Source organism: Dasypus novemcinctus, chromosome 13 (genome assembly GCF_030445035.2).
Source record: "Dasypus novemcinctus isolate mDasNov1 chromosome 13, mDasNov1.1.hap2, whole genome shotgun sequence".
Taxonomy (NCBI): Eukaryota; Metazoa; Chordata; class Mammalia; order Cingulata; family Dasypodidae; genus Dasypus; species Dasypus novemcinctus.
The window spans coordinates 61,392,876-61,411,651 of NC_080685.1; the positions used below are offsets into that span (position 1 = coordinate 61,392,876).

General features: G+C 41.5%; 1 protein-coding gene across 1 annotated transcript in view; it reads right to left on the reverse strand.

Annotated features, from left to right (window-relative positions):
- Positions 1–453: 453 nt before the first annotated feature.
- The window catches only part of STX6 (syntaxin 6), a 73,879-nt gene continuing 55,556 nt past the window's right edge, over positions 454–18,776 (reverse strand). Inside the window, exons 6-8 of the mRNA XM_004461853.5 lie at positions 17,623–17,729; positions 13,926–14,020; positions 454–6,272 (exon numbers count right to left, since the gene is read on the reverse strand). Coding sequence (XP_004461910.1) covers positions 6,196–6,272; positions 13,926–14,020; positions 17,623–17,729 — 279 coding nt within the window. The 3' untranslated portion in view covers positions 454–6,195. The remainder of the gene's footprint in view (positions 6,273–13,925; positions 14,021–17,622; positions 17,730–18,776) is intronic.

An 18,776-nucleotide genomic window follows, 5' to 3' on the forward strand; every position in this document is an offset into this window, starting at 1 on the left:
ATGATACTGGCAAATGGTATCATCAAATCTCCTGCTTTAAGGAGCAGATGTAGCCACTGCCTCATCCCACAGAATTTAGGGCAAGCTCTTTCAACCTTGGACTAGCTGGCTGATAATGTTTGCAGGAACCACCGTAAGGGGGGAAATGAAGGACTACGTTCCTTTTGTTTCCTAGTCTTTCAGCTCCCCCAGATTCCTTGTCCCAGCTGAAGTTCTCTAGGCCATGTAATATTTTGAAGACATAATATGGTCATTTTGGAATTTAAGGATTCATATTACTTCCTTGGCCAGAGAAAGCATGTTTTATATTTCAAGATCTTCCAGTAGCCACAAACATTTCCGACCCTAGCCATATGCAAATGTTTATTCGTGTGTGAGGATGGGAGCTGTGTTTAATCATAAGAGGAACTAAAAATAAAAACAAACGAATAAAAAACCTCAGGGCAAAGCTCATGGTCTCTCCATTTCTCTTTAATACTGAACAGTATTCTTTATACAATTTTAACATGATTTTAAGAGCAGAAGTAAGAAACATTACTGGTAAGACTTCAGGGTGTAAAAATATCACTTTTAGAGATGGCTAGTCGGTTTTCTTTTTTACACAACTGTTTTTAAAAAGTCTTCTGGTTGGTAGTGTTCATCAAATTTTATGTTAGGGTTACAGTCAAACCAAAGATGATGTTTTATTTCACAGGGATGTGTCACTACAGCAGTCCATGATGCTGTGGCAGGTTTCTCCAATTTGAGCATCCATTGCTTAAAACAGATTGGGGGCCCCATCCCCAGAGTTTCTGATTCAGTAGGGCTGGGGAAGGGGAGGGGGCCTGAGAATGTGCATTTCAAACTAGCTCCCAGCGAGGCTGGTGCTGCTTGCTGGTCCCACACTACCCTATGCCTAGGAGACGCTGTTTAGCAGAAACAAAAATCTACCTGCCACCCACAGCTGTAAACTTCTGGCGGAGAGATCTGGTCCCCTTTCTCAGGGAGGAAGCACCATCTGTAAATCGCTCAGGCATTTGGAAATTCCAATCCTCAGTATTACTTTTTCAGTTTGTACTTTCTAGTTATTCGAAATAACAGGTTTATTCCTACTGAATTTTGCCATGTATTTAAACATTGTATTTCTGAATTACACTAGTCTTTTATTATAAGCAAGCCTTGGTGAAAGCATATTTTCACTTATAAAAACTGAATCTATAATCATTTATGGCTTGGTTACTATGGCCCTTTCCTGGACATTCTGAAGTCCATCTCAAGAGCTGAGGCCAGCTTAGATCCATTAGGAAGCAACCATGTGGCACTTAAAAGTGGTTCCAAAAACATGTTAGTGGACACTCTGCTTGCCCCCTCCTCACCCTACATGGATGACAGGGTACCAGATACTCGATCTTCCTGAGGAGTAAGGAAGCCAGCTGCCTCTCCCAGAACAGATCTTGACTGTGGAGTTGCACTTGCCATTCAGAAGGAAGGTATCTGCTAAAATCTACTTTTCACGGAGCAGAAGGGAGCCGTGAACTTGGCTCACCCCAGGGCTGACTGGGCAGCTCCGCTGGAGCAGGGTGCTGGGTGGTCTTATCTCTAACATCTCCCTGAATAACCAAGTGGCTTTCAGGTTTGATAACTCACAACCTTATGAAATACATTTTCTCACAAAGCAAACCAGGTCCATGAAATGCTCGTTGAGACCTAAGCAGTAGGGCAGGCAGGCAGAGCAAACACCACTTAAGCGCAGTATCTACACAGCCATGGGGTAGGGCATTTCTCAGCAAAGGAAAAGGTCACGTCCGGAGGAAAATAGCACCAACATGTTAGCTTATGTGAGAGAAACCAAGTTCTTTTTCTTTCCTTCCCCCACCCCCAAATATCTGTATTAGTAGAGACTAGTGTATAATAAAGAGCTCCCAAATATATAGACTGCAGCAACCTGTCCAAGGTGCCACTGTAACTTTCAGAGCTTCATGCCCAAAGGGCACGAGGAGTGTGCATGACAACTTACTTTCAACCTATCCTAAATTAGGTCACTGAGGTCAGCTTTAAATATCTTAAAACCATAAACCCATCCTAGAGAGTGAGCGGGTTCCCAATGGCCAAGTCCAGAAAGCAATGTGCCAAATGACAACCATGTACAATGGGGTGGGCTGTAATTGTTTCATCTCTAAAACGAGAGTTGAGAGAAATGATCCTAAGTCCTTCTAAGTCTAGAGATGGTAACTACCAAAGTCAGCCGTTCTGGAATCTCACCCCACTCTAGAGTGACGCAGCACCAGGTCTGTCATGAGCTCCTCCAGCACCAGAGGCCCCCTCCCAGTGAGCACTGTCAGTAAACGTGGGTGAGAATGGCATCAATGTGCACAACCCACTCATGCAAGCCTTACGATAAGACCTCACAATTTTAAGTATATTTTTGGGCAGGCTGGGAGTTGGGTAAAGGCAGCTGGATGTTAAAGAAGGACCATCTCATTTTCTCAGGCCACCCAGGTGACTGAACTTCCCAGTGAGCAGAAGCCAAGGCCCTGGGAGGCCTGCGGGGCCCTTTAGTGGGCACTGTCTGCTCAAACTGATTTCAGTCAGGGATGGTGCAGAGATTGAGTGGGCTGCAGGGCTGAGAAACCTTTGGTTTCACCTTCTCACTACTTATTATGACAAAGATCATCCTTTTTCCCTGGGAGGGAAAGAAATGCCAGAGAGAGGAGGACAGGGAGGTAATTAGAGGAAGAATTAGCAGCAGATCAACCCAAATTTTAGAACTTTACCTTTCCAGACAGCCCAAATTTTGTCTCATTTGCAAATTCATCCTGCAGTAAAAGGTGAAGCCAAACAGTCCAAAGTCCACAGAGACAAACTATTTGTCATTCCATTTTTAGATCTTTAAATGTTATGAATTCTCTAAAGGGTAAAAATGTCTCTCTGGTCTTACTTTATAGCCGGGAAATTACCAAAAGAAAAATCTTGGCTCTACCACCTTTAATTACAGAAGGTAAAGCACTTAACAGAGACAGATTTCTGTTGGAGTTAGACTAGATTTCTTTTCACAGCCCTTAATCTCACGAGGTGAGAAGGAGTGGAAGTTGCCAAGTTGTTGGCTACCAGACCCATCAGTCTGTTTAACTCTGGCTAAAAGCAGAGAATAATGGGCAAGTCACCAAGTTTCTCCTGCCTCAGCTCTGGCAGAAATTCTGAAATTGTAGAAGATCCATATAACACACACATTGCAACTTCCAATTGCCACACAAAGACCAAAACTAAGAAATTAGGACTAAGACAAAAGGTATCACTTCCCTAGTTAGTCACACTCTGGCAAACTCTCTTGTCGTTTACTCCCCATCTTATTCCCCAAGTCAGCTGACAAGTAATATGTTCTTCCAATAAACATAAATTGAGCTTGCTCTGTTACCCATCACCTTCTGCCAGTTTTTTAAAAATGATGAATGTGGGACTAGGTGCAAAAGGCTGAAGGAAAAAATAACACTCTGCTACTGGATGTGCTTATGGGCAGTGTGTGTGTGTGTGTGTGTGTGTGTGTGTGTGTGTGTGTGTGTATGGGGGCGGGGTCCCTGCTGTGTGCTTACTCTCCCTATTCTACAACACAGGGCCACTGAGAAAGTTCTTTCCAAAGCCTGGTACAATTAGCATCACCTGTGCAAAAACTTTTGTCCTTAAGAGGAAACCCAGCCCCCCTGGCTTGTTCTAACTGCCTCAGTGGGGAGTGTGAGTGAAGGGTCTTCAGATAACACTGGTTCTGCAGTGACAGTCCAGTCTGGGTACATGAGGACCAGACCCAGGACTGAGCTGGCTTGGCCAGAAACCAATTAGGGAAAGGCTGGTCTGATAAGGAAATCAAGAGGTCAACTATCAAAGAACAGCTCCTTAAAGGCGACAGAGAGCAGGGACCCTACAGGGAGAATACCGTGCAGTGCCTGTATTTTAAATGAAACTTTCTTTTTCAAATTTGCCCTATTCAGCTTCAGCCTGAGTCTGTTCTATCAGCGAGGCCAGCACGCTGATTTTAAATATATCCAAAAATTTAATAACTAAGACTTCGGGGTCATAAAACTATGCCCCTGAACTAACAGGAGCATCTTACTCATTAGCAACCAGGCGTGCTCCAAGCAGGCCCTAGGTGCCACGCGTATTCATTCCTGTGTGCACAGGCAGTCTGGTAAGAGCAGGACAACAGCACAGCTTTTAAACAGGGTCATCATATCATTCTTTTTTTTTTTTCCATATCATTCTTTTAAGATACCAGCTGCTTCCTGGAATAGGAAGAAGGTAGATGACAGTACAGAAACAGATCCATATTTATTTTTAAGAAAAGACTTCTATTTTTTAATGCAAATTTAAGGACCATACCTGTTGCAAGCTTAGAGAAGGCAAAATGAATAAGTCCTAAAACTTTATAAAACATAAATAATCAAGTACCCTACATCAGAAGCCCTTTGTGAATAATCACTTGTTTTTTTTTGCTAATTTGAAAAAAAATTTACATATCAAATGGAGTGTAAACATGGAAGTCAACCACCCCTTTAGGTTTACAAATTTGCTTTTAGCTTCATCAACAGGCAGATTGATTTCCTTACCTACCATGACCCTAAGCAAGAGAAATATCTTCTAAAAAATTGTTACAAATACTTATTAAAAAGTGCAATTCAAAAGTTGGCTGTTCAAGCACACCATTGCCAGTTACAAAAAAAAAAGAAAAAAAAACAAAAACCCAAAAACAGAAAAATGAGAAATACAAATAAGAAAATTTTTTTAAAAAGGTGTGCTGAGGAGCTGAGGAATGCACCCAAAAAGATGAGGAAACCCGAAGTCAAAGCCAGAACTTTTTTTCAGATGCTGCTATTTTTTTCAAGTGCAAGAGAAGATGGTAGAAGAGAGGCTCACAGCCACCACTCAGGCCACAGCTCTGGGTTCAACTACTACTGGGTTATTCATCAATTCATCAGAGAAGTTACAAAAATATCCTATATACATGTGCACATTTGAGGCAATTAAAAAGTAATCAGAAGCTTGAAGGTTAGTGTCTCAGCAGTTTCAGCTATTTAAACTTAATTAAGCATCTGTTATTTAAATTTGGATTGGCTCAGTTATTTGAATGGATGATAAAACCGAGCTGTCATCTCAGGGAAAGAGAACCAAGTCTACCTACCCAGGCTAACCATTAGTCACAGGATAAGCAGAGTCTGGCCCAGAGCTAGCCTTTTGCCTTCATAGTTTCTGAATAAGTGTAATAAATGTAAGAGCCACTCCCAATCTCCCATATCCCCCACCAACAATAATGTCACATGACAAAGGAATAAAATGAGGACAGTCCAGTGTCCCAATTCATCCCAGGGTGCTGCTGAGCTGTTTAGTAACCACATATTTAAGGGTCATCCTAAAAGGGCACGTTGCACCTCTGGGGAGGAAGCTCTAGCACAGCAATGTGAAATCAGCTGGCCTCTGGCTCGGACCTCCAGAGGCACCAGCCACCCTTCCCAGCGCTGTGCAAACTCAGCGTCACGCTGCTCTTTCCTCCTGTCAATTAAAGCCACAAGGTGTTAGCATCCCCAAAGCGCAGTGCTTTTCATTATTTTCTCATTAGTTATTTCTATCACAAGAAATGTGGTAAAGCAATTTTATCCTAGTACTTATCCCTGAAAAATAAATCACTGCCTTTTTTTTTTTTTTTGGTAATAAACTGCTTCTGAGCCCCCCATTAAAAATGAACAATCAGGAACTAAGAAATGCTACAGCAATGGCAAATGAAACATATCCAGAACCTTGGATTCATGACAGGTTCCTTTTTGACTGGACAGTGGCACAGCACTGTCGAAGCAATGGTAAGGGTGTGAGCAGGAGAAAAGAACTGCCACGGATGGAATGAGCAAGGACCAAACGCTAGCCAAGTCGGCCGATTCTTCTGGATTCCTCGGAATCCCTCCACAGGGGAACAAGGTCCAGGGAGGCACAGCAGGACAGGCAATGCAGGGCTTCTGCTGTCCAGCCAGCGCCTGGAGTGTGCAGTCCCTGGCTTCCTCCTGCGCTGGGAGGGAGGAGCTGTCTCAACTGTGGGGTCACAAGGAGGAGAGTCAGTGCAGCGGCATGTTTTCGGGGGAGGAATGTGAGTGAGTAGATGGCAACATGGCGCATGCTTGCTTCTTCTTCTCCTCTCGGGTTCACGTGCGGGAGAAACTCGCACCCAGGGCCTCACCATCACAGCACAAGAAAGAGGATCAGCACCACCAACAGGACTGCAAAGAGGACGACTATTGCACACCACTGGCGCCGATCTGGAAGGCAGGACATGAGGGTTAGCTCTCTCAGGACAGAAGGGTGGAATGTGAACCCCGAGGACTCTACATTTCCCAAGATCTGGTTATATGAAATTTAAGCAACTCCTCTGAAGCACAAACGGACGAAACATGCAAATGATGGGGGCAGGGAAGATGGGCAAACCTGCCCAGGGGTCCAGGGCTCTTTCCGTGGCTCTGCTCCCAGCCTGCACTGCATGTGCAGTCAAGACTTTGCCAGTAAGAAGTTATAACTTTGTGTCTCAGGTCTTTAATTAAAATCTGTGGATCTTAAGTTTTCTGCTGGTAGTTTCCACATCTCTGGAAAATGTGTTGGCACTGGTATTAGAGATCAAAGTCTGCCTGCTTTAATCTTCTCCCCCAAAGTCAAATCATTTAATTCAACATTAATTATGCTCTTTCCTGAATGAGCACTCTGGGAGAATGGGAAGGACATGAAGGCTACTGCTGGTCACTTCAGAAAATGAATACCTGAAGAAGCCAGTTCCAGTGAGAGAACACAGTTTATACCACACTTAGTCAAGAAGTAAGATTACTGAGCCAGTAACCGTGCCAAATAATTTATACAGTTCATCTGCAAATGGAAAGTGGAATCTCTTTTCTGAAACTTTCTGCTTACCAACAATTTAGATCAGGCACAGCAAACACATGGTTAGAGTCCATCCAAATGGCTGAGAACAGGAGGCGCTATGGGACAGAAGGGCCCAGATGTGCCCCAGAGGAGAACCAGCCTCCAGCGCTAACTCCTGACTGTGGTCCCCTCCAACAGCGGCCTGGGTCTACTGAGCTGAGTATTTGAGTGCTGGGGGTAGGTGGGCTAGGGGGAAGCAGTTCCACACAGTGTGCAGTGCCCAAGCTTGGGGCACAGAAGGCGCCGTCATCATTAGAACACCCTGAATTTAGGCAGAGGCAGAAAGAACACATAGTCTTTCCATAGATAAATTCTGGTGCTTTCCACAGAGTATCAGATTGATATAAAAGAATTTTACTTCCCTATGAAAACAGTATTAAGAGTGCCATTTAAATAGAAATAGAAAGTAATACCAATTCATGAAAAGTTTATTTGAAAGCCTGCAGATTTTAGCACACCATAGCTATGGAGAGTCACATTATTCTAAGTTTCCAAAAAAATCAATGGTAATAAGATGAATAGGTATTTACACTTATTTTAAATGCTATGGATATCAAAGACTTAGAACTGACCAAGAAAATTGCCACCAAATTAGAGTAGGTAAGTCCCTTCTCAATGGGAATCACCTTGAACTACCTCAGACGTGCCAGATACTTATTTAGCAACTGTGTGATTAAAGCAAAGACCCCAGTCTATCCACTCCTTTTCAGAAGCAGGATTCAAATGGAATGGGGAAACAGAGCTGGCCTACTCCAGATAACACCTTTCATCTATTTACCATCACCTCAACAGGTCAAGTAAACTTAAGTATTTAGGATTCAGTTTCATTTATTTAAAAATTTTACATCATTTAAAACCACTTGCATTAAAATGATTGGGTGATAGTCTTTCTGGACAAAGCCCCACGAGGTGCTTGCCCCTCCCTGACCTCACACAGCCTTGCTGAGCTGACCCGCCGCCTGCAGGTGCCCCACCGTTCTCAGAGGCCCAGACTTCCAATGTGGAGCCAGCTTTCCATCTTCTGGCTTTCCAGCAATCTCTTGGCCTCCCCCCCATCCCCGCCACTCACTCACTTTCTCTTCTACAGTTGTATTAAATAGGGGTTTCCAACAAGGAGAAACATACAACTTAGCACAAAACAGGAATGCTCTTTTTTTTTGTTCCACAGTATAATTATGGTTTAATGATAATGAAATATAATAGGAATTTATGTTTTAAAATTGTGTAATATACAGCCCAAAACAAACAATAACAATTATACATTCTGCAATACATGAGCACTTCAGTAGGGGCATAGGGGCATATAAAATTGTACACTTGGGTTCCAAATGAGTAAGTTGGCAGCATTAGCAAACTCAAAGAAGGGACAATTCAGAGGCGATAATGGGCTTAGTTCTGCTATTTAAAGTAATGAAAGACTTTCTCTGTTTTCTGGATTCATTTCATCAAATTTTTCCTCAGCGGGCCAAATATGGATTTGCAGCATAGTGGAAAACAATTTCCAGGGATAAAACAACTGATCCCTAAGAAGCAGCTGACTTAACTTTTCTGAATAACAAATCTTGGGCTGATGGGCCTAGGTTTATCAGAGTACTGTCAGTGATATTCTAAACCGTCTCCCACCCTTGCTAGAGCCTTTATACTTTATGTTTCCAACACTGTTGTTGAGAGGGAGTAACCGTACTAGCCATGTGACCTGGAGCAAGTTACTTAACCTCTTTGTGCCGTAGTTTCCCTTGCTCTAAAACGCAGGTAACAATAGTAACTACCTCATGCAGTTGGTAATGAGAATCAAGTGAGTAATATTCTCAAAAGCAGGCCTTGGCACATGGTAAGCACTCAGTAATACTAGCATTCTAAACTATATTATTACTGCTGCTATATAACCAGGTTTGTCCCTAGTAACAATAATGAACACTTCACTCACTTTTCTCATAAGCTAATAAGCCTTAGCCCAGAATTTCCAAAATCTCTTAGCTAGCTATGAACATAAAACAATCCTGATTCTAATGTCTGACCCTTTAAGTTCATTCTCAGAATAAGAACTAACTGAAGCCACCGCATTGAATCTAGAAATTTATATGCTTTTCAATGCATTTTACATTCATTAATCCATCTGAATCTAACAAGACTGTGAAGGAAATATAATACAAATTTTTGTAAGTCCAGTTTTATAGAAATGGGACACTGAAGTCCAAATGGCGGAGAGGACTAAATGCCAGGACTCATGGTCCCCAAGCCAGTCAGTGATCTTTTGACTATGCATGTTCTAAGATCCCTTTGGAACATTTGAAACTATGCTATTTATTTTTACTAAAATCCATACTTTATTCTAGTTTCCTCAGTTTTTAACCTAGTGCCCTTTTTCTGGTGCAAGATCCTAGATTACATTTAGTCATCAAGTCTCAAACTCCCAGACTTTCCTTGTTTTTAATGACCTTGATAGCTTTGAGGTGTACTGGCTAGGTATTTTGTGGAATGTTCCCTTAATGGGACTTGGCTGCTTTTTTTCTCATGATGAGATGGGGTTCTGGGTTTGGGAAAGAGGAAGATCACATAAGTAAAGTGCCATTCCCATCTCATCCTATCCCATCCCAGGTTCACGCTACCATGACTTATCATTGATGCTGCTGACCTTGATCACCTGGCAAAGGCAGTTTGTTTTCTCCATTGTAAAGTTACTCTTTTCTTCCTCCATTTCTACACTGTACTCTTTTAAGGAAGTTACTGTGTGCAACCCATACTCAAGGAATGTAGAGTTATGTTCCACCTCCTTGGGGGCAAAGAACTATATAAATTATTTGGATTCTTCTGCAAGGGATATTGGTCTATTCTCCCCATTTCTTTATACACTCAGTCGTTTATTGGTATCGATATGGACTCATGGCTATTTATTTTATATTTTGGGTTATAATCCAATGTTACTTTAGTCCATTGCTTAAACCGTCCCAGCTTTGGCCACTGCGAATTCTTTCAGTTGGCTCCTATATCCCTGTGACACATCCCAATTATTGTGGGTTTTTTGTTGTTGTTTTAACACTTCCTTACTTTGTGGTACTACAAGATGCTCCAGGCTCATCTTGCATAATTCCTGCTCCAGTGCTCCTAGAATCAGCCATTTTTCCAAGAAGCCTTGGTTCCTTTTATTAGAAAATGGCATTAGAAACCAAGATTTGGGTGTTAAGTATGTTCTCATTCTAGAAACTTTTTTTCAGCCACAAAACATCTAATAAAAACATTTTTATTTTAGTTGCACTAATGTGAACTAGGAACATTAGTAGAAGAAAGCTTAGCCCTAGAGAGTAGCAATGCCCTAAATTACTTTTTCTTTCAAAGAATAGATAAATGTAAGCTGGGGGAGGAAAAAAAGCATAAAATTTTCAGTACAAACTAAGCAAGACAAACGATCGGGCTTGCTGGTACCCCAACCCAACCAGACAGTTACAAAAGAAGTGCAGGTTTGAGAGCCTGCTTCCCATGTATGAGGTCCTGGGTTCAATCCCTGGTACCTCCTACAAAAAAAAAAAAAAAAAATTACTGCAGAAGGATCCTTAGAATAACATTCGTCTATCAGGGGTCATCAAGGAGAATATTGATTGTAGAGTATCATCGGCTTGTCCACATGACAAACACAGTGTGGCATACTTCCTGAAATTCACCCACGATGCTGAATGTATACTCATGCCTGGTTGCATAATGACAATTCTTACACAAATGATCACAGGTAACTATTTCTTCTCCGTCTTCCTCTTTCAAGGATTTGTGATCAACATAAAACCCTGCTTACTGCATACTGCACAGCCTGTGAAGTACAGCAAGAAAGATCCATTCTCCAAGCAGGTATCACCCTGGTTGGGATATACCTTCTGCAAACAGTCCCCCACATGGTCATGCAGTGCTTCCAGAAGACGGAAGACTTTGGAGAATGCTCTTTTAAAGTCACGTTCCTTTGAAGTGGGAAGTTACTTCTATGAAGTATGAACTAGATAACCCCAAGGATCTGTAATCCTAGCAGACTTTTTCCCAGCATTTGTTCCAAGGCTTAATGCAGAGAAAGAGCAGGTACTAATCACAGGGCTTTTATAACCCTGAAGTGAAAAAGTTTAAACAGCTTTGCAAATAAAATGAGCTTAGGACCTGCCTCAAAAAGTGAGAAGGGAGTGAGAAAGTTTCTTAATTTATCAATCAACAGAGATTACTCTCCCTCTTGGTCATTCCAAAAAGTAAATTTAGAGCCTTCTCTGATTTCTCCCTATGAAACAGCCAGCCATGGAGGGGAAGATGTCCTATCTCTTAAGAACTGTAGAACTTGGGTGCTTAGTACTACTTAATCAAACTGCAGTATATTTTGATATACCTTTTAAAAATATATTTATTTCTCCTCCAGTCCCATTGTCTGCTTTCTGTGGCCATTCGCTGTGAGTTCTTCTGTATCTCCTTGAACTCTTATTAGGTAGCTCCAGGAACTGATCCTGGGACCTTCCAGAGTGGGAGAGAGGTGATGATTCTCTTGTGCCACCTCAGCTCCCTGGGTTTGCTAAGTCTCTTATTGTTGCTTCTCTGTGTCTCTTTTTGTTTCATCATCTTGTTGCATCAGCTCTCCATGTGGGGCGTCACTCCTACACAGGGGAGCACCCCGCATGGACCAGCACTCCACATGGGCCAGCTTGCCTTCACCTTGGGTATCGAACCCTGGACCTCCTATATGGTAAACGGGAGCCCAGTTGTTGAGCCACATCCACTTCCCTGATATACTTTTTTTATATGCAGACTTGTTTAAAAAGCAGTGATCATTCCTAAAGGTTATGGAAGAGAAGAGAGACCAGTGTAAATTTCCTGGTCATCAAACTGAAGTAGACACATCTAGCACAAGGCCCATAATTAGTATTACTTTTAGTAGCATGCAAAAATTAAAATGAAAACTATAGGTAAACTTTCAAAAATGAAGGGCCTTTCAGGCTAAATGTTGTTTTCCTGGATTTTTTTCTTATTCAACTATAACCAAAGTTCTTGCTTAGCTCCCTAAACTTTTCTTTTGGAAGAAAATAGAACAAAGTATAAGCAAGCCTCGGTGCTATTTATATACACTCAAACACTTATCACAATGCAAGTACTTTTCTAAATTATTCATACCCAGAATGCAGGGAAACAAAGACACAGTACATCTTTGTTCATTTGCCCTTCCCCAAACAAAACTGGTGCTGAAGTAACTACTTGTCTTTGAGGCTAACATACACACTGGTAAGAGGCCTGGTGTTTAAACTGGTATTATACAATACTTCATTAAAATTGTTTGCTTGTTTTAAAAGCAGAAGAGTGAGAGTGGAAGAGAATAGAACAGAGGGAATGAGAAAGAAGACATTGTGAACCTTTCTCCACACATGTGAAAGATCAACTAAGGTGGTCTCTGTGTCTCATAGGCACAGCCCGGGGCAATGAGGAGCCTGCAAGAAGCATAGAGGTATTTGCCCCAGGAGAGCGAGAAGGAAATAACTCTAGCTTTGAGCTTCCTTTTATTTTGGATGTAACAGGTCCTTTTGCCCCCTTTGGGCCACCTGCTGCCTGTCTTACTAATTTTTTAAAAACAAACATACTAAATTTACTAATGTGTGGAGACACTGTTAAATACTTCACATTATTTCATTTAATCCTCACAATAACCTTGAGAAGTAGGTATCACCCTATGTTTATAGATAAGAAATGGAGTTCCAGAACTGTCCTGTAACTCATCTACAAGTTAAATTGATGAAAAGCAAATGTGCATAGCATTTAAATCTATCTTACAAGACTAAATAAACTATTAGATGCTGTAACATGTTAGGGGAACCAATACAAGAATTTAAAATAAAGTGACAAGAAATGGGGAGGGGAGAGGAGGGCTGTTATGGTTCAAAAACACTCAGATTACCTCAAGGGGTATCTCAGTTTCTCCCTCCACCAAGCGACCCCCACCAAATAAAGAAATAGAAGAGATACTGGATTTTCTTTTATTTAAGACATATTACTTCTCAGGTAATAGAGAAAAAGGGAGGGAGGTTGTAGTAATCCAAAAATGTAAAACTTCATTGGGGGAAGCAGATGTGGCTCAAAAGACAGAGCATTCGCCTACCATATATAGGAGGTTCAAGGGCCTCCTGGCTTGTGTGGTGAGCTGGCCCACATGCAGTGCTGATGTGCGCAAGGAGTGTCGGCCCATGCAGGGTGCCCCCTGCACAAGAAGTGGTCCCTATGCAAGGAGAGCCACCCCGTGAGAAACTGCAGCCCGCCCAGGAGTGGTACCACACACACAAAGAGCTGATGCAGCAAGATGATGCAACAAAAAGAGACACAGATCCCCAGTGTCGCCTGATGAGAACACAAGTGGACACAGAAGAACACACAGCAAATGGACAGAGAACAGACAAGGGGTGGGGGGATAAATTTAAAAATTTTTTTAAAACTTCATTGAAAAATTTCTTCCTATATAGTAAATAATTTGCAAAGTATTACTTCCTCATCACCAACAAATGTGCTGGACTGTTTCACTCTGGGTTTACATATAAGATTTACATTAGATCTGCAAGGCCTAAGGTAAGAGTAGGGTTTTTCTTTCAATAAAAGAAAGTCAGTATAGGAGAAACAGTAACTGACTTAAAAGTAACAGTCTTAAGTGTCTTATAGTTTGACAAGTAAATAAGAAAAAAATTTAAAAAGATTTTGTAATTGCGAAGAAAGTTGGCCCACCGGGAGAAAGCACCAACCAGGAATCACTGCTATCCTTGTGGACTAGGGGGAGCAGTCTTGGAAGACCAGTGCCCTTCTTTGCCAACCCTTTGTCCAAGTTAAGGCTACAGGTAGAGGCGAAGGCCTAAGCAACCTAGTCTTCCATTTCCTGATCCTAAAGCATCACCATACAAAAGGAACCAAGGGAAAGGGATGGGAACAGGCACACATGTGAGAGGACCCCTAGAAACACATTTCTAGAATTAAGTTTCTCAAGCTTTTAAACACCACATACATACCACTGGTCATGTGAGACACCTTTGCAAGTTTTTTCATAACATTGTCCAGCCGAGACTGAGTGCTCTCCAACTCATGAGAGAAATCATCCAACATACTAGAGAGAGAAATAGACATATAAGAGAGCAGGTAAGCATGAAGGCTAGGCAATGCTGTGGCCATGGATGTAAATGAGGATCTAGACCTCAGACTTAGCAACACAAAACTAGCAACATTGGGATCCAGGCCTCTAATCCCTTATCTAAAATTCCTGGGCCCAGATAGGTTTTTTATTTCAATTTTGGGGGTTTAAAAAATGTTACTAAGTTACATATACTCTGTACTATCAAACACCCCCAGCAGGAACTAGGGCAACCCCCATTATCAAACACATTAATATTTTTGCAGAGAAAACTATGAGAAGTCATAGTTGTAATCAGTTCAAGTCAGATTTCCCTGGAACCTGTGCTTGCCACAAACTTAAACTTTGGATTTTTACAGCTTTCTAAGTTTCAGAATTGCAGACAAGGAAGCATGGACCTGACTATAGAATAATACAGATTTAGTGGCAATGCAGTATTGTAGAAAGAAGGTTGTCTGAAGTCAGACAACCAGACTTTGACACTTGGCTTACTTTGAGCCAGGTGCCCCACAATACTTTGGGACTGTTTCCTCATCCGTAAAATGGAGCCCAACTTCCCTCACAGGATTCTTGTGAGGACTACATGATAATACAAAAAGCACTTAACAAAAATATGAGCTAAGAAGTACATTTTAATAAAATCATATTCTCCATAAAGCCATAAGGGTTCAGGACTAAAATTCCTGATGAGTGTGTTCCTCTCCTGTCTTTACTCACAGAGAAACCAGTGTTCTCCCACAAAGGTAACAGCCTCTAATAAGTGTGCTTATGTTATTTGCTGTCCAAGGTGCAGAAAGAAAGAATACACCGAAATACTCAACTCTAGCAGTGCTTATTTCATAAATTACAAAACATTGCAAACTTTTCAAATTTTGATTGACATCTGATTATTCTGAGAATAGAATAGAACATACCAATTAGTACCAGGGGTCTCATTAAAAAGTCTTTATTCCTCTGCCATAATCAATGGCAGCTAGAAACTGCTGATGCTCGTCATGCGCCCACACAGGGCACCCAATTCCTCAGTAAGCCAACAGAGAAATAAGCTCTGTGCTGACAAGTAAGTCAACAAGTTTCTGCCCCTTACCTGAAATTTCAAATTAAAACACTTTTAGCTCTTCTTAGATCCTGGCCCTGCAGCTGGCAGATCAATCCAGGCAGGGCCAAACACTGAAAAACAAGAGCTACCTTTGTGTGCTGGCTATGGCTTTTCTTACTGAAGAGAAAACAGGCATGTAATTTACCCTCCAGCCCAAGGACACCCACTAAGTTTCTAGGCCAGATCTATCTAACTCAGCACTGTCCAACAGAAATATAATGCAAGTCACATATACCATTTAACATTTTCTAGTGGCCACATTTAAAAGAATAGGAGACATTAATAATCTATTTTATTTAGCCCAACATAACATGCAATAATATATAAATAATCAGTAAGCTATTTTACACAATTTCTTTCATGCTGTCTTCAAAATCTGCTGTGCATTTTATACTTAGAGCACATTTCTATTGGCACCAGCCACAGTACCTATACTCAACAGCCATACATGGCTAGTGGCTATTACACTAGACGGCACAGGTCTAAGTTCAAGACTCATATTTTCTCTCTTTCATTTAATTTTATCAAAATTATACACATACACAATTTAAAGAGATAAAAAGTCCTACAAGGCTTTTTATGAAAAACCAAAGTCACTTCCTGCTCCCTAGGGCAACACTTTCAACTCCTCTCACACTTTCTCTATTCTTCATAGTATCAGCACTTTCTTTCACCTTCAGACTTTACCTACTGACTCACCACTAGGAAAGACCAGGATTTCACTCTCTTTTCACTTTATTCCTCATCTCTGCACTCCTCCCACCTTCCTTTTCCATTCCTCCCAATATAACTGTGCCACAATTTGATTAGATCACTATTCAGTGTTTACACTGTTATGACTGAGTACATGCTATTCACAGCTGAGAGAGTTTTGTGGTATAAATCACACAGCTTCTTGGCTTTCTCTACTGCTGGCTGAGGATTCAGCTTTCTCTGGTCTGTTGAGTCAGTAACTACTCCTCTATCTACCTTCTAGATTCTAAACGTAGATTTCTATGTTCTAAAATGTTAGTTATTGCTTCTTCTTCCATGTGCTATGTCTCCCATAAGTTTTACGTATATGCCTTAAAAAATCATCCGTTGACTATTGTTCTAGTGGGTTTTAGAGAAGGCGTGGAGATAAAGGTGGTATGGTCAATCCATCACCTTCAGCTGAAAGTCTCTCAGGCTCTTTCTGTCAACTACCCAGCAGACTGCCTCACCAATAAAGGAGCTCAGGCAATCCCGTCAAAACTGGAATTTTAGGTTAGGGATCCATTTTAGACAAAAATTAAATGTCTATGCCTAGACCCCTGCTATAGCTTCCTACCTGGCCTCCCTGTCTCCAGTCGTACTCCACTCCAGTCCATCATCTAATTTTTTTTTTAAGGAGGTAGCAGGGATTGAACCCAGATCCTTACACATGCAAAGTAGGCATTCAACACATTCTGCCAGTCCATTATGTAAATCACAGATAGACCTTTCAAAAACGTACACCTGATCATGTCATTATTTCTAATGTAACTTTCACTGGTTTCCCATCACCTTCAGAATAAAAAGCCCAATCTCCTCCATGTGGCTTACAGAGCCCTCCCTGAGGTGTCCTCTGCCTCCCTATCTTGATTTCTGCAACTTTGCTCACAATCTCCACAGCTCTAGACAGCTCGAGAAACTCAAACTTTTCTGTTCGGTGCACTTTCACACCTCTAAATTTTCCTGTGCCCTTTCTTCCTCCCGGTATACCTTTCTCTCTCCACGCACATCCCCTACTCCTCTACTGCCCTCACTGACACTCACCTCACCTGGCTATCTCCTTCAGGACAAGTAAGCCTCTTTTTCAGGGACCTTAAATTAAGTTTGGTCTGCCAGCTTAGGGCTCTCCAGGCACCATGTATTCCCCCTGTCACAGCGGCACTACCTCTTCACTGGCATGACTTACTAATGACTTGCATTCATTTGTGTAAAGTCTGTTTTACCCAGTAAATGGTAACTCTCTGAATGGCAGATATAGTGTCTATCTGTTTGTCCCTAAATTCCCAGGGCCTCCCAGAGGGTCTTGTATGGACTAGATGTCCAGAAAGTATTTACATGAATAACTATAATGTAGAACACACGATTAATATGGGAAAGCTTCTAAAATATCTGGTGAGCTGTTTTATTATTTGGGATGTGGGGGGGATAATCTGTAAAATCATTAAGATACTGTGGGCAGCACTTAGGAAATGTTTTTGATGTCACACCTTGGACCTGCAAAAATTCTGCAGAAGAGATTGTTTGTGTTTAAAAACAACAATGACTTTGCCTAAACCTTGCTATAAATTGTATCTGATGGTTGTGCTTCTTTTGGGGGAGGCTAGTCTATAAAGCAAAATAAAGATGCAGCTATAAATATTATAGCTTTTGGTTGTACTGGGCGTGTAATTGTCAGGCTTTTTGAAAGTCTATAGGAAGGCTGTCCCCCTCGATTTCACTCTGGTAAGAAGAGCGTGTCAGTACTCACACTGCCTGTTCCTCCAGCTCCCCTCCAATGCGCTGGGACATGTTCTTCAGCACCCCGATGCTGCCAGAGACCAGCTCCAACTGCTCATCCTGCTGTTCCACAATCAACTGGTGCCAGAGAAATGGGAAATAAGCAATTAAAATCCATCTTACCTGGTTCCAAGCCCAGCACTCTAGCAGCTGCTAGCTTCTTTGCCAACTTGGGACAATTCGCATTCAGAAGCAAAGCCCAGAAATCAGAGGACCAGACCATCGCCTCCAAGAACACACTGCTCAGAAGGCTGGATTGTCAAGCTACTGATATCTCCTGCTGATCCAACTTGTGAACAGCCAGCGGGGCTTGAAACCACCAAGAGAGATTTACTCTGGTTGGCTGAAGTCCAATTAAGGAACAGACAATGGCCAAGAGCACATGCACAGCTATCTGACCGGGGGGATTTGGGAATGGCAAACCCATCACAGGATCAGGGTCTCATTCCACAACAGACTGCCACAGCATAGAGAGCCTGGCAAATATGTGGATGCAGTAAAATTATGCACACAGAGGCCTTTTCTCCTTCCTCAAGGACAAACCAGAGGAGGCCCTGTGGCAGTAAGTTACCTCAAGGACCACTACTGTTCCACAAATATTTACTTTGCACTGTGTTGCATCTTCCTCACTTTTTTTTTAAGTTTGATTCGTTAATAGCAATTTAAGTGACAAATGATTAAGCAGGGGTGCTAATGGAAAAAGTATAAAACACATAACCTACAGGTACACATAAAAACAGCATTTAAGAATCAATAGTTTAAATGGATAGGTAATCAAATAAAATTGTATTAATACAATTAATACAATACACATAGACATCAACAAAATAATCAACCATGCTTTCCTTCTATTCCTTATCCTCCATCAAAGCAATTCTTTTTATATATAATGGTACCAAAGAATAATTTTCAATGAAAAAACAAAACTTCAATTTTTCTGAGTGCCTTTGTGGAAATGAACAAAAAATAAGTATAAAAGTAGAGGCGGGAGTAATGTACTTTTTAAATCAATGGTGTTGTCTGTCATTCTGTATGTCTGGTCTGCTTTTTATAAGAGACATAATTGAGCTCATTTCTCTTGAAACAGCAGTGCTCTAAAGGAGGTTTTTAAACCCTTATATACAA